General features: G+C 36.1%; 2 protein-coding genes across 2 annotated transcripts in view; both read left to right on the top strand.

The window, feature by feature from the left end:
* The first annotated feature begins 1866 nt into the window (after window positions 1-1866).
* Window positions 1867-8480, top strand: LOC147864248 (CD2-binding protein-like protein). The gene is made up of 10 exons (XM_087320024.1): window positions 1867-2000; window positions 2090-2297; window positions 4606-4731; window positions 4806-4958; window positions 5320-5461; window positions 5561-5602; window positions 6806-7021; window positions 7101-7149; window positions 7529-7606; window positions 8155-8480. Exons 1-10 carry the CDS (start codon window positions 1918-1920, stop codon window positions 8258-8260), a joined length of 1203 nt encoding a protein of 400 aa, XP_087176150.1. The 5' UTR covers window positions 1867-1917; the 3' UTR covers window positions 8261-8480.
* A 2777-nt stretch (window positions 8481-11257) lies between these two features.
* The window catches only part of LOC147864247 (callose synthase 3-like), a 66222-nt gene continuing 62442 nt past the window's right edge, over window positions 11258-15037 (top strand). The window contains exon 1 of the mRNA XM_087320022.1: window positions 11258-11286. The gene's annotated coding sequence lies outside the window, so the exon portion shown is untranslated. The remainder of the gene's footprint in view (window positions 11287-15037) is intronic.

Raw genomic sequence — 15037 nt, 5'->3', positions numbered from 1 at the left:
CCCATGATACTAGCTAGACATGACGTGCCACTTTTGGCACATGGGGCGAATAGTAGTTGCACAAACGGTTTCTTGTTATGTTAAAACGCGAATAATGTTTTTCTGGGAAAGGGAAAAAAAGTTGACTACTACACATCCATGCCAATGTTTCAATTGAGTAGTCCATGTCAACAAGTATCCTTCAATAAATATTTGAGAAAGGAAGGAATAAGTGGGCATGGGTCAACCTATAGTGTCTTCTAGTTGTACGTTGGACCTAGGTGTCTTGGGAAGTTGATAAAAAATTATTAAAGGGCCTAACCCAAAGGGATTAGTAAGAATCAATGGAACTCCAAAGTGACTTGATATCGTTGGAAATTAACCATATGGGGGTTCAAAAAGAGCACATGGGCCATAGTAGGATTATTTAAGTTGTTTCCTAATCTATTTTATTAATCTCTCTCCTCGTCATCCTAGACCTCTTTATAAGCTTTAACCTATGAATTCTAAATCATGAATATAAATAATAACTTATTGTTCACTTGAATAGGGGGTTCTATCTAAGTTAAATTGGATTGTTCTTAATCTATTCATATTCTAAAACCATATAATGTTTATTGTGCGAGTGTTTGTTGTCTACATGTGTCATGATTCTTCATTGAACTCTTATATGCTCTTCTTTCAAAACCTCGATGGTTTTGTCCAATGCATGCATGTTCTACAATTGTCATGACACCATTCAACAAACTCAATGTGAATAGGTGGCAAGGAGCGATGGCTCAACAAGCGAAAATATTGCACATTATGTGGTTGTAGAACGAGATGATACACCAACAAGATAACCAAGGTAGTGTGGAGAAGGTCACTAATAAAATCATTGAGACAACTAGTGATATTAAGGAGGGAATGTCACTAAGTTCCTCAATGTCTATAGCAAGGAGATGCAACAAAGTGTAATATGGGGAGCAAACAAGCAAGCAAGGTTGCATGCTTGGACCATGCGGTGTTAGCAATCATTCAAAGTCAATCAAAGAGTTGAAGGTCTTGTTACACAATGCTAGGTGGAATATGAGAGAGAAAATTTCAAGCAACTTATCCTTGACGATACTACTCGAGTGAGTTTACATGATTTCATTGTCTTGAGCAACTTGGAGGGAAGGAAGATGGGAGTGTGACACTCACTCCTAGGAATGTTTGAGCAATGATTTGGTCAAACTTTCGATGTTCAACCAAGCTCTCCTTACACTAAAAAGGGTCATGTTTCTCAAGGTGGTCAATATGAGGGATAGGTGAATCACGGGAATCCTTCTCGAGGATGAAGATAATGCACGTGGGCTTTGTTATAAACCCGCAAATTGATTTACAATGTCATATTTCAGTCGCATAGAACTATATTCTCTAGTTCTTTACAAATAATCCCTTGTTTCGACATCACATCATAAGCTAGACAATGGGTTTTGAGGTCGAACAACATCAAGTGTACTTGTCACATCTTAGATTGCATGTATAACATGGTTTTAGGTTGTATAACTGCAAAGAGATTCTTGGAACTTAGCTAAGATTTATATAGTATGTAGAAGCTACTGCCATGTATGATATGACTACTTACATATTCCACAAGTTTTAAAAGAAGTAGATTGAGACATATATAATTGAATAAATATGGAATCCAATTGGATGAAGTGAAATCAAATAAAATCGAAGTTCTTTCTTCCAACTATATATATATATATGTATGTATGTATAATGTATGTACATATGTATATATAAAAAATTTGGCCTACAGTTACTTACTTAACCCAAACTTTGTAATTTGTTTATTGCGCTCCCTCCCTAGGGTTTCTGTAACACACACAGAAAAGCTCGCCATCGCCATCGCCATCGCCATCGCCATCGCCATCGCCATCGCCATCGCCATCGCCATCGCTATCCCAATCCATGGAGGCCCCACCCTTTCCTCCTCAACGCAAGCGAATTCGCTTCTCCTACGACGAGCCCGAACCAGATGAACCAAGATCCAGGTATTTATTCGGCTCTGCTCTCTGTTTAACTCTCTTAATCCCTCCCTCCCTTCACTCTCCTTTCTCCTTGAAACCTTATCTCTCCTCAGAGAAAAGAAGCCCCGTTTCCCCAAAGGGAAGAAGGAGTTCCAAAAGATAGAGCGAGGTCTTGAGTTTGAGGGAGAGATCTCAGCGATCCCATCGACGGACCCACGGGTTGCGGCGAAAGAAAGAGCTGGGAGAAGAACTGTTACTTTTAGCGATGTGGAAGAAGTCTCTATCCCTGCTGATGTTTATGATGCTGAAGAAGAGTATCAGGTACGTAATCGTCTTTCTCGCCAGTGTCTGAAAACAGAGAAAAAATCCCAATTTTTTGTGGAATTATTTGGATTTATAAAACGTCAGTATTGATTGTGCTAAAAAGAAAGTTCAGTAACGATAAAAAAGAGACTCTATCTTAGTTTAATTTTCAAGACAAATGCAATGGTTTTGAGTTTTGTGTAATTTTGTACTTATAATATCATAAAAGAAAACACAAGTAAAATTTGCACTAGTAGTATTTGAAAGCCTCAAGTTTCATGCAATTTGCATTTGCATTCTTCAAAATCAACACGAATTTATTGTGATTTGAACTTGCAATATTTAAAGAATCTCTAAAATTTGAGATGTTTCACAACAGCAGTCTTTAAAATAGCTATATACTTTTTAGTAAATAATTGTGTGAAGTAAAGTCTAGTTCTCAGCTCGAAAAAACCTCAAGTTTAATGTTGCAAATACACCTCTTAATTCCATTGTTTATGGTCCTGAAGGAGAGTATCTGGAGAGTCTAGACCAGTGTTCTGAAAACAAAGTAGAACCATTCTTTCAAAATATGTTTCCTCCATGTACAAGGATGATTTTGTGTGACTTATTTTACATTAATTCAGGCTGTGAGAAAATTAGGTTTATAATGTAGTAACCTAACAATAACAAAGTTTTGACTTGAGGAAAAACCTGTTCCAAATGACCAAATATAATACAAAGAAAACCTGATTGTGTGAAGAATTTTAGTTTTGAATGTGTAGCCTAAATTGAATTCCCTTTCTTAAAAGTAGATAAATCCTTACAAATAGTGCTTTAAGATCACCTCAAAGTTAGAGGTTAATCTTTAATCAGTGCTATCACATGATTTAGAAATTAAATTGAATTCCCTTTCTTAAAAGTAGATAAATCCTTACAAATAGTGCTTTAAGATCACCTCAAAGTTAGAGGTTAATCTTTAATCAGTGCTATCACATGATTTAGAAATTAAAGGCCTATCATATGAAGTTTCTCAAGCGTGTAATGGAATTCCTTGCAAAGAGGTCAATCTTTATAAGTAGTGCATTGGTGCAAATGTAATAATTTCATGTTGGAGATTTAAGCTTTTCAAATATGATGGTATCATTGACAAAGAATTTATAGCCTACAGTAATGGGTTCATTTGACATCAAGAGGGTGGGAAAACACCACTCTAACTGCCAATTTAGCTAAAACAAATCATCTTAGAAGAAAGCTTATAAACAAAAATCTCCTCTGTAATATTTGCACTCACAAGGACTTAATTTCACATCGATAAAGTAAGATTGCTCTTGAACATGGAAGTTGACACCTGTTTGCCCGAAAGATTAGAACCCTCAAGGTGTATCTTTGTTGATGATTAATAGAAGAGGATATGATAAAGCAGAGCACAATTCCTAAAACACAGCCAATTATTTAGGCCAATTCAAACAACTAAAGCCTGCATATCATCCATGAGGCCCACAAATTTTGTCACTCTAGAAATTACTCTTCATTAGACCAATTTTCAAGTTCCACATCAAAAGAGGTGTGTTTGAATGAGCAAATCTTACCTATGTCGCCAAGTGTCACCTAATCAGAATTTATCTTTGCCCAGTCAATTATTTAGTGACGATAAATTTTAAGTGACTTTATCTAAGGCCTAACCTGAAGTAAATTTGTAACACACAGCTTTATTATTGTAGGCACACATCTTCACGCGTATAAACACCTGAAGCTAATGAACTGGTTACATGCCAATTCAAGGATCTGTTCTCTTGGCACCACTAGTCTCGTGGTCCTTGGCCCTCAACAATTTCATTGGCTATGCTGTGCCGTCTTGCCTTAATCATACCGCCTTGTCAGAATCTAAATTTTCTCATTAAATCTGATTCATAGAATCTAAAGTTTGAAATTTAGGCCCATACAATGTGTTTTTTCATATCAAAGGTTGTGGCCAATCAATAGATTCCTTGTTTCTGTCCGCGATGAACCTCCTGACCATAGCTACCATCCAAAAGTCCCCCATGTTGAGGGCTGCCTCTGAGGAAAATGTTTAGCAAAATGTAAGACTGTGTGTACCATACCACCTGGTCTTATCGCCTCAGTGTGATGCTGTAGCCTCACAGGGTCATTACTAGCTCTCTAGATAGTGGTGTTGCTTGAGCCTCCATTTTTCTTGACGCATTTGGCAAAATGAAGCAAAAATCGGGGATGTTTCGGAGTTTCCTCTAAAATATTCGTTAGTTATGAATTTATGCTATTTGTACAATAAAAGACCCCAACTTGTTGCTTGTGCTGAGGGTCTAAAGTGTAATGTATGATACAGGATAGTTATGAAGAGGAGGGTGAAGGAGTAACCATCGAACCTTTCAATTTGAAGCAAGAGAGGGAGGAGGGCTATTTTGATGCAGATGGAAACTATGTAGAATACAGAAATGATAATAATGTAAAGGTATATTTGAGGACCACCACCGTCATTATCAAACGTCTTTTTCTGGTCAGTAACATGTCGTGCTATTTTATCAGGATGCTTGGCTAGATACTGTACAGGTGGATACGACTTTGGCTGCAAAGCACATGAAACAATATGCGAAAGAGGAGGTAGAACAAACGTTATCATCCAAGGACCTAGCGGTTATCAAGCGAAGGATTGCAGATGTTCTTCTTCCTGGAGAAACGGTGCACTCTTTGTCTAGCATTTTGTAAGTGCATTTATTCTAGATACTAGCACTTGAAAGGGGCATAAGGCTTAATGTATACCTTCCCAGCACCTGGAGAGATGTGGTGGTTTGTATCATAGTGATATAATCTATCTAGTCCATGGATAGACCTCTTGTGCCATTGCTTAAGCATGTATGCATATGTTTTGCTGATGTCAAAGAATGTAAGGCAGCATTAACATCTGATTAGATGGAAGTGGTTACTGTACTGCATGCATTATAGAGTGGCTTCATTTAGCCCATTGTCTGCTTATAATTTTAAAGAAGTCAGGAATGCTTAAGGCATTCTAATATGTGTGGATTTTCTATTCATTATTTAGGTGCTTAAGGCACTGAGAAGATTGAAATCATCTTCTTCTGAAACTGGCAAGCATTCAAAGGCAAAAATGTCACTTCAAACAAAGGAAACCTTTGATATGCTCACAGAAGATGCTATGAATCTTCTAGATCATGGCGAATATAGTAAGTGTTTACTTGAATGACCTCATTGAATTTTTAAAATGGAAAACTTGAAAGGAAAGTTGTAAGTTGTATGATTATTCTATGCTTTGATGTTTTTAGATGTTTATGATGAGGCGAAGGAGACATTTCAACGTGAGGCAGGTAAATTGTTTATTCAAATCTCTAGTGGAAAAGCAGATAATGTTTTACCATCTCCTTGACATTAGAAAAACATCTCTCGTCTATCCTTCCCCAACTTCAATATTCTATCTATTCCAACAATTTAGGAGCCTGTTGCATCTTTCATCTCTCATTGCCACATTTGGATCTGGTGGGATCTTTTCGTACTGAAACTTATTTGGTTAGAGGGTTGTTAAATCATCAATCATCATATCGTGCTGTACATAGGGCGTCCCATTTAATTTTCATGGCTTTCATAATATTTAACACCCAAGATGATAATCAGAATGTGAAACACAAGCTGGCTTTTACCATGAAACATAAAAGTCTGGTGGGATCTTTTCGTACTGAAACTTATTTGGTTAGAGGGTTGATAAATCATCAATCATCATATCGTGCTGTACATAGGGCTTCCCATTTAATTCTCATGGCTTTCCATAATATTTAACACCCAAGAAGGTAATCAGAATGTGAAACACAAGCTGGCTTTTACCTTGAAACATAAAAGTCTGGCGGGATCTTTTTGTACTGAAACTTATTTGATTAGAGGGTTGATAAATCATGATACATAGGGCTTCCCATTTAATTCTCATGGCTTTTCATAATATTTAACACCCAAGAAGATAATCAGAATGTGAAACACAAGCTGGCTTTTACCTTGAAACATAAAAGTAAAATGACGAGAGGTTGATAGATCTCAAAGTTAGCAACCTTGCATGTATATCTTTTTATCATTAGCTGAAAATTGACAAGGTTTAGGGTTTTCTAGAAACTTCTATCCGCGCACAAACTGATAGAAATGTGCAAATAATCTTAAATTTCTTGCTCAAAAACTAGTTTCCAAGAGGCATGGCGTGATGACTTTTGTTGAACCTCCAAGAGTGCGCAACAAAGTGAAATCACCAATACTCATAATCTTATACGGACAGATCTAATTATCGGTGTTTAAAACCTCAATTTCAGCTTGCAGAAAAGTTCAGTGTTAAATAAAAACATAATAATTATTGATGTCTTAAGGTTGATCCCAACATGTATAGATCGGGGAGAATTGCAACAGGCTTTCTGATGGTAGTGGCTTCCATAATTGCAAATTCCATATCTTTACTCATCATAAATTCTGTTTTTAATGTTGAAGGGTAACTACATTATTCATACTTGCTGACTATTAACTTCAATTTGTTACAGAAGGATATGAGATCCTTGAGAAATCAAAATTGAGATTACATGAAGGAGCTAGCACTAGTTTTGATATGTTTGGGGATGAGGAAATTTCCAGTGAGGCAGAAAAGAACAGTGAAGCAACCGATAACAAGATATCATTAATAAACACAACAGCACCATCTGAAGACATGTTTTCTGAAGATGACAATCTAGCTCCTAAAAGGAGCGAACAAGCTGAAGGTATCTCTCAAAAGATGGGACCTTAACAGTATCCTCATTTTTGGAGTGTACTAAGTTTCTAAAATTCTTCACCATCCAGATGTCGGTATTCCAGCTGACCCAGGTTATGTGTATGATGAAGCAAGTGGGTATGTATGTTTCTAATTACAAATTTGATTAGCCATATTGTTTTGAAAGGGGTTTAACCAGTTGATCTATTTTGTTAACGTAGAATTGGAATTGGGGAAATGATTTCTCGACCACAAACTCTTTATAGTATTCAACAATATATTTTTGACTAGCAATATAAATTGCATGTTAAAGTGAAATCCTTGTGAACATCATTGAAAAGAATGGAACAGCCATTCAGAATCCTTGTGAATGTTGTTGGAAGAGTTGATTAAGATGTTCTCGTGCATTCTATTGTTTATTCTGATGTATCTCATTGGGCATGTGTTTCTGAATATGCGTAAATGTGTTTAGATAATATTGCTTAATTTTATCTGAAGTATTTTTTAAACATTTTAGGTACTACTACAACAGCACAGTCGGTTACTATTATGATGGAAACACAGGATTGTTTTGCAATGCCTCTTCAGGGAAATGGTAAGCATTTGAGGATTTTTGATCTAGTTAAAAGCTGCTATTGTAGTAGTGTTCTTAGAATAGATAGTAATCATGTTTTCGTGAGTGTGGTTTGATCAGAATGTTGGATATTCAAACCGGCATTTGCAATGTCTGGCCTAGTAGACCTCCCGTCAACTAAAGGTACATTCACACTCTGGAGATTGGCCTATTACCATGGGTGTTTCATATTAGGCCAGAGATGTAGCTTCCCATCTTGATGTCTAGCGATGTGCCTCCTATTGTGTTTATGCTAGGCAAACATGTCGGTGATCAGAATGCTGGATGTGTGTTAGATATTACGACCGGCATTTGCAATGTCCGGCCTAATAAACCTCACTTCAACAACCAAATGTACATTCACATGCTGGAGATTGGCCTATTACTATAGGTCTTTCATATTAGGCCAGACATGTAGCTTCCCATCTTGATGTCTAGGGACATGCCTGTTGTGTTTTTGTTTCAGTGAATGCCTGAGTTCTAAACAAAAACCTTATTCTGGATTTTTTTTTTTTCCTCTGTTTCTACAGGTTCAGATTTGATGAGGAGAGCAATTCTTACTTGGAAATAGTGGAAGAAGGTCTAGCAATGATAAACGAAAATTCTGAAGCAGCCGATGAGGAGATCAGGGTTTGAAGGCAACAGAATGGGATGAAAACTGTAATGGCACATACCTGTTGTAAACTTTGTTTGCTTCTACGCTGGTAGCATAGAATCTCTCATGGGTGATGAAAACTGTTGTGGCACTCATTTTTTTGTTGTAAACCACTTTACTGCGAGAATATGAATCTGAAAAGTCTCACAGTTGTATGAAATGAATGATGGGTGTATATTGAGGTAAACCTGTTTCTTTTCACTTCCTTATGTTTCAATATCCTTGGTTCTATCTAGATTCTTATTGTCTGGCGAAATGGAGTTCAAAGCTTTTCTCAAAAGGAATATAATAAGGATTGATAAATTTGGCTCAATTTTTTGGTACCAGAAAAACTTTTAAGTCATGGGCTGGGACCTCGAAACTGCATTGTTTGAGAATCATAAGAATATTATAGTTTTTTTTTTTCCAAAAAAAATATTATAGATTTTAAAGCACAAGAAAATATTGTAGAACAAATAATAATGGGAAAGTGTTTAATATTTTTAATACTATTGTATGATGTTAATATGATTAAAACAAATATTACATGTAACCCTGGGGATCAAATGCTTATTGCAGTTGAACATCTTTGTGTGCATTACGACGATTCTATTACAAAGAAGAAGGCTCGGGCACACGTTAATGAAAGAAACGTTATGCATTACATCATGTGCCTAGTTGTGACGAAGAAGCTACACCATGTATAGGGTGATAAGTCTTGGGAACCCTTATCAAAAACCTCAAAGATTAATAAATTGCCTAATTGAGCTATTCTCAAACCCAGATGATTGGGTTCTAGATTTGTTCTTCGGCACATGTATATAATATAAGTTTAATCACGTTAATTTAGATTAACTTATAGACTATAATTCTTATTTTGACAATGTGGGATTCCATTACACAATCAGGAACTACTACAACTTGTGCATTAAATATGTTTAGAAATTGTGTTGTATTGAACAAGCAAACTTCATCAAAATGAGGATCCAAGGTATCTGGGACTGTCCCGTTCAATATCTAGAAGTTGGAGCAAAGCACATCAATGAAATAGAGAGGTTCTATATGACTTCCAGAGAACCAATGGAACCTATAGATGAAGAAGCAAGGGACCTTGCGGACCTAGAAGATGTATAAGAGTCTAAACATATGCACAATGCAGTGGAGCATACAACTGATGCTAATGAGGACAATCTAGAACAATTAACTCTTCGTGAAGAGCCCACCGTACCAAACTTGCTTATAGATTGAATTATATGACTAAATGTAACAATTCATTTGAAACTGAAAATTAAATATGTATGTATTACTATAGATAAAGGAGAAATCTATTACAAGACCCCTTAACATGTTCATCGAGCTTCACATTTATAGTTTTCTATGAATAATAAAAAAATAGAATAAAGAGGTACTGAACATTTGTTTTGTTTGACCTTTATCTCATATTAAAAAACTTACCAAAATTCAAATTCTCACCACGAATCCTATTAAACAATCTAAGCTTAAATTTGGATGGTTATAATTCTCACATTCATTGAAAAAGTAAACAAATAAGTGGGAGCAATCATAGCTCAGTAAGTGGAAAGACTTTGACGCTTGATGTTGATGGTGATAATTAAAGGGTGCAAAGGGGGGGGGGGGGGTTTGAAGCCTGAGACATGTTGTTTACAAAACTGTGTCTTTCTTTACTTTGAATAACCAAGTATAAAGATTGCATGCTGATGAAAAAAGTATACAAGAATGTGAAAAAGTATATGAGGATGTAATGTTACGCACAGGATGCATGCAGGAGTAGGCTTCTTCATTGTTCCATGTTCATTCTCTTACTAGGTTTCTCTTTACCAAAAAAATAAAAGAATACTTTTACATGTATTCATATTCGTATCCATTTGTGGGGGAGGCCCTACGAATGCGAATATGTCATTCTATGAGGACAACATTAAGAGAAGAGAATCAATCTCATTAAATAGGGAATAATATTATGCAAATAACCCCCCATAAAATACTCATGACTAAAACAAACTAGAGGGTTCACGTGTTAAATGGTACAAATAAAGACATGTCACAATCAACAATTGCAATGGAGCAAATAGGAAAAGTGAAGGGTGTTGTATGTGTGCATGTACAAATAATCAAACGCTCATGATCCAGGCATGGCACAAATCGCCAAAGATGATGTAGTCCTAATGATGTTGCTTCTTATATGATGCTTGATTGGCTACAGAAAGAACCAAAAGCCTTCCAAGCTCTTGCTCGAAGTACATATTGATGATAAATAACAGTTGTCCCAACCCCGACACAGAAGATCCATTGTATAAGATATAGGGAAAACATTGTAAGTAAAATTACATAGCACATAAAAAAATGGCTCCAATTACAAATCCAAAGGGTTGGTTGGTCATGAGGTCAAGCAAACGAGAAATGCAACCAAAATTATGCAATGAATGGTCTTTTTTCTAAACATCAAATGACCTCCATGTGCACATGCATGTGCAAGAGAGAATGAATGAAGAGATACGTACGTACATGCTCATCCCATATCTTTTGGTGTCCGTAGATAACCGCAACTCCAAATCTCCTTGCAGGGTTGATGCCGATACCAGTAATGGGGTTGCGAGGTGGACAATGAGGATGGCAAACCCGATAGGAAGAGGTGCCAAGACCTACAGACGTATCGTATGTAAATATGTATGTATGTATATATGTATGTATGTATGTATGTATGTATGTATGTATGTATGTATGTATGTATATTATGTATGTATGTATTGAAGGAGAAGAAAAAGATAAAGAAATTAGGGGGGTCAAAAAGGTGTTCTCGATTCCCCCTCCACCAACACACAAACATACAATGTTCCACTTGGCACACACACACACACACACACACACACACACACACACTCTCTCTCTCTCTCTCTCTCTCTCTCTCTTGCAGAATAAATAACTCCTCAATGAAGAGTTGCAGAGGAACTCATTGCTACTAAATCAGGGGAGCTCTGTTATCTCTCGTGGATCACAATAGCCACACCAGGTAGTCTTTATATATATTTAGCTCTCTTGCTCTTGCTCTTGCTCTTATAAGAGGAAATGTAACCCATTGTTATGTTGAGAAGCTTAGTTAGCTCCGAATGTTTTTTTGTAAACCCTAAATTTGGATGCATACTTTGAAGGGTTGTCTAACGTGAAGGTCCAAAAATAGACAAGAGTATTTGTTGTCAAATCTACATTTAAAGAGTTATACTTCGAATAAGAATGTGCTTTATCAATCCTAAACTCGAAGTGTTTCATAGTGTGAAGGATTGATTCTTTTTTTTGTTGTTGGTGAGAGCATATATCTAAAAAACTGTAGGCTCATAAATCCAGTTAGTACCTTTTTTTATTTACTGTGGTGATAGCATTCTGTGGTATTGTGCATTTTTTGATCCATCAATTCGTCTTCAATTCCATAAGAGCACATATGTGGTTTGAATCTGTATGAATTCATCGGGTGTTCTTATTCAGAAGTTTCTTAACTGAGAGACACGGCATTGGTTTTAAACCCCTAGCTTGCAAATTACTATTCCAAAGGCTTAAAGCTACGAAATAATAAGCCTTTTACTCTTCAAATAATGCTTATCAATCTCTTTTTGAAAAGGCGCCACATAATATTTTATGGTTTTTGTGAAGGTCTATGGCTTATTTGTAATTCTTCTCTATCTTTTAAAATTTCCTGTGTGAAGATGGACTTTGAGATTGTGCCATCATCCCTGGCTGGGATTGCACATATCCTTCGAGTTGCTAATGAAATTGAAGACGAAAAACCTCGTGTAGCGTATCTCTGTAAGACTCTTTTATAATCAATCCCTGATTAATTGTGTTGATATCGCAGTGTTCTATAACGAATTCCTATTTTAAATTATGAGGTGTGTTTTAAACATTTGAGGTTATGCATTGATAAGGTAAGCATATTGAGGTTATTTCCACATGCACCGTATCAGTTATGCACAAACATGTGGTAATGCTTCAGAATCTCAGGATTTCAAAAATTGTAATGACCAACTTACTTGAAATCACAAGCAATGAATGTCACATGTGTGCGTCCTTGCACTCTCAAATTAAAACTGCGAATTTGTGAACTTTGGATGGTCTGTTTTACAGGCCGTTTTCATGCATTTGATAAAGCACATAAATTGGATCCGACATCGTCAGGACGAGGGGTCCGGCAGTTCAAAACATCCCTACTTCAGAAGTTGGAACTGGTATGCAGTTCATTTTGATTTATTTTTACCATGTTGATTTGTTCTTCTTTCATCATACAAGTCCAATGTTCACAGATGGAATTGCAATTTATTTTCTTCTCTTTTTCCAGGATGATTGTGTGAGTCACAGTAAAATGTCAGCCAAAAGTGATGGAATGGAGATGCAAAACTATTATGAATTCTACTCGAAGTATGTAAAGTCATTAGAAGAAACAACTGGTGCAAACATGGATCGGTATGTGTTAGATGCCTCCTTTCCAAATCCAAAATTTGGAAAAAAAAATTGTAACACTTATAGTAAAATCATAGAGGTTGGAGAGAGTTTAGATAGCAATTGGAGACAACATTTTGTTGACACAGGTCTTATTTGGCTAAGACATACCAGACAGCAGCTGTTCTCTTTGATGTACTGAAGGCAGTAAATCAGACAGAGTTAGATCCCCAGGTAACAATTTGTATTGAGTAGAAAGCATAAGAAACAATTACTGGTTTTTCTTTCTGACGAGGATATATGTTTCTTAAACAGATTGAGAGGAAAGCGTTACCATTGGATCCAGCTACATCATCATAAGCAATCCTGAGTTTTCCAGAGGTGTGACAATCAGGATTGGATGCTATATCCTATATAATAATATAGATATGTAGTCTTTGGTGGAATGAAAGAAAGAACAGAAATAAGAAATTGAAGTTTGTCCCTATATCCAAATACATTCCACATCGAAGGGTATTGAATAATATGGAGAATAATACAACAGAAAATTGTCCAAAGTTAGGGGGCTCCAATCCCCATCCTTTACTCCCAAAATGTGATGCCCACCTCTACATAATTTCCTAATCAAAATTTGTATTCAAATAGTTGTTTATCTTCATTTTATGCTATCAAAGTGGTGTGCTCAAGCTTTAGGAAATGAAAGTGTAAATAACAATCGGCAACGGTTCGGTTCGACAGTGTCAAAACCAAACCTGTTTAAAACCTTACTGTTCAAAAATTTTTGAAACTTGAATTGAACCGAACCATGAAACCATTTAAGCCAAACCGTTAAAACCATAAAAACTGCAGTTTCGTGGTTCGGTTCCGGTTTTCAAGTTAGGTTGTTTAAACTCAAATTTTCAATTGTAAAGTTTTAAAATTTTTCATTATTTTGAATTTTAATTTTTCAAAATTTTAAAGATTTTCCTTACAATGTGCAAATAAGGGTTAAAAATGAAAAGGTTGTTTAAAAACATATTAAAAATAATAATCAATTGACAACGCAAAAGCATCAAACCATTTTAAAAAACTTGAACTTGAATCGAACTGAACCGTTGTCCATTGTTAAATGTAATGTCAAGGTGGCTACAAATTAGGGAGAGAGACTCAAGAAATTAAGAGAAAAGATAGAGAAGACGAGAAAGAGATAAGAATGTTATAATATTCTATGATTGAGACAATACAAATGGTATAAACTCCAAATTGAACAAAAAAACCAAAGAACTTCTTGACTTCCAATCACTCGAACCCACAAATTTCTTTCACTATTCTACCTTAATCTCTTTCGTCCTTCGACTATGTTTCCTTCTCCCCCACTACTAAGACTCTTCTTCACGCTCTTTATAAAAGTTTTTCATCTCCTATTTTTAGCTATGACACAATGACCTTCTAATCGTCATTCCTCCCTCATCCGAGCTCCACATTTAGAGATATAAAACGCTATAGATAGCTCTCTTTACGAGCTTTCTAACCCATATTTGAACATGATATTTGGTTTACAAACGAAAGACTTATAATCGTTCCTTTTAGACTAAACCGCTTTTTCTCTTTTTACTTTTCTCTATGTCTCTTGCTTTTAGTTTGACTTCTCCTTAAGATATTGGTTCATGTTCTTGCCCTCCAAATGTGAATGCGCCATACCTTATATTCTTTTAGAGTTCAATAACTTCAATTCTAAAAACACATTCACAACATTGACTTCGTAGACTCCTATGAGAAGCAAGCAAAAAGATCCAAAAGACACATAAAAGCAAAATTTTGTGTTCTAGTTGGATGCAAGATATGAAAAAGTGGTTCGTTAGATGAGATGCAACACATTTGTGTCATGATGCATCACTAGATTCCTCTGTAAATGAGGCCTTTTTGCGACGCCAATGTATCTTGACATGGGAAAAATGTGGAGGCTCACACTTCATACATTATACTACACATGTTCCATATTCTTCGCAGAACGGAGAAACCGTACACATCGATACATGTTAGAGCCCATTCCGTTGGCTTCTATTTGAACCAAGCTCAATCCTTGCACGAATTTCTCTTACAACCACAATGTCCACTCTCGGATTGCAATGTTCATTGGTAAAGTTCTTGAACATCGAGAGTCGCTACTCACTTTCACACGTATCACGTGAAATGTAATTTTTTGGTCTGATAGGTCATATTTGACCTCCGAAGTCAATACAATAATCTCTCTCTCTCTCTCTCACACACACACACACACACACACACAATACAGTAACCATTCAGTTAAGCGTGTGCCCGCTTAAGTGCACCATTCTATTAAGTGAGCTTTT

This window comes from Azolla caroliniana, unplaced genomic scaffold (genome assembly GCF_043228905.1).
Source record: "Azolla caroliniana isolate FFs.n. ecotype wild unplaced genomic scaffold, voAzoCaro1.0.p SCAF_5, whole genome shotgun sequence".
Taxonomy (NCBI): domain Eukaryota; kingdom Viridiplantae; phylum Streptophyta; class Polypodiopsida; order Salviniales; family Salviniaceae; genus Azolla; species Azolla caroliniana.
The sequence above is the reverse complement of the archived record's forward strand: the minus strand, read 5'-3'. Positions and strand labels throughout refer to the sequence as shown.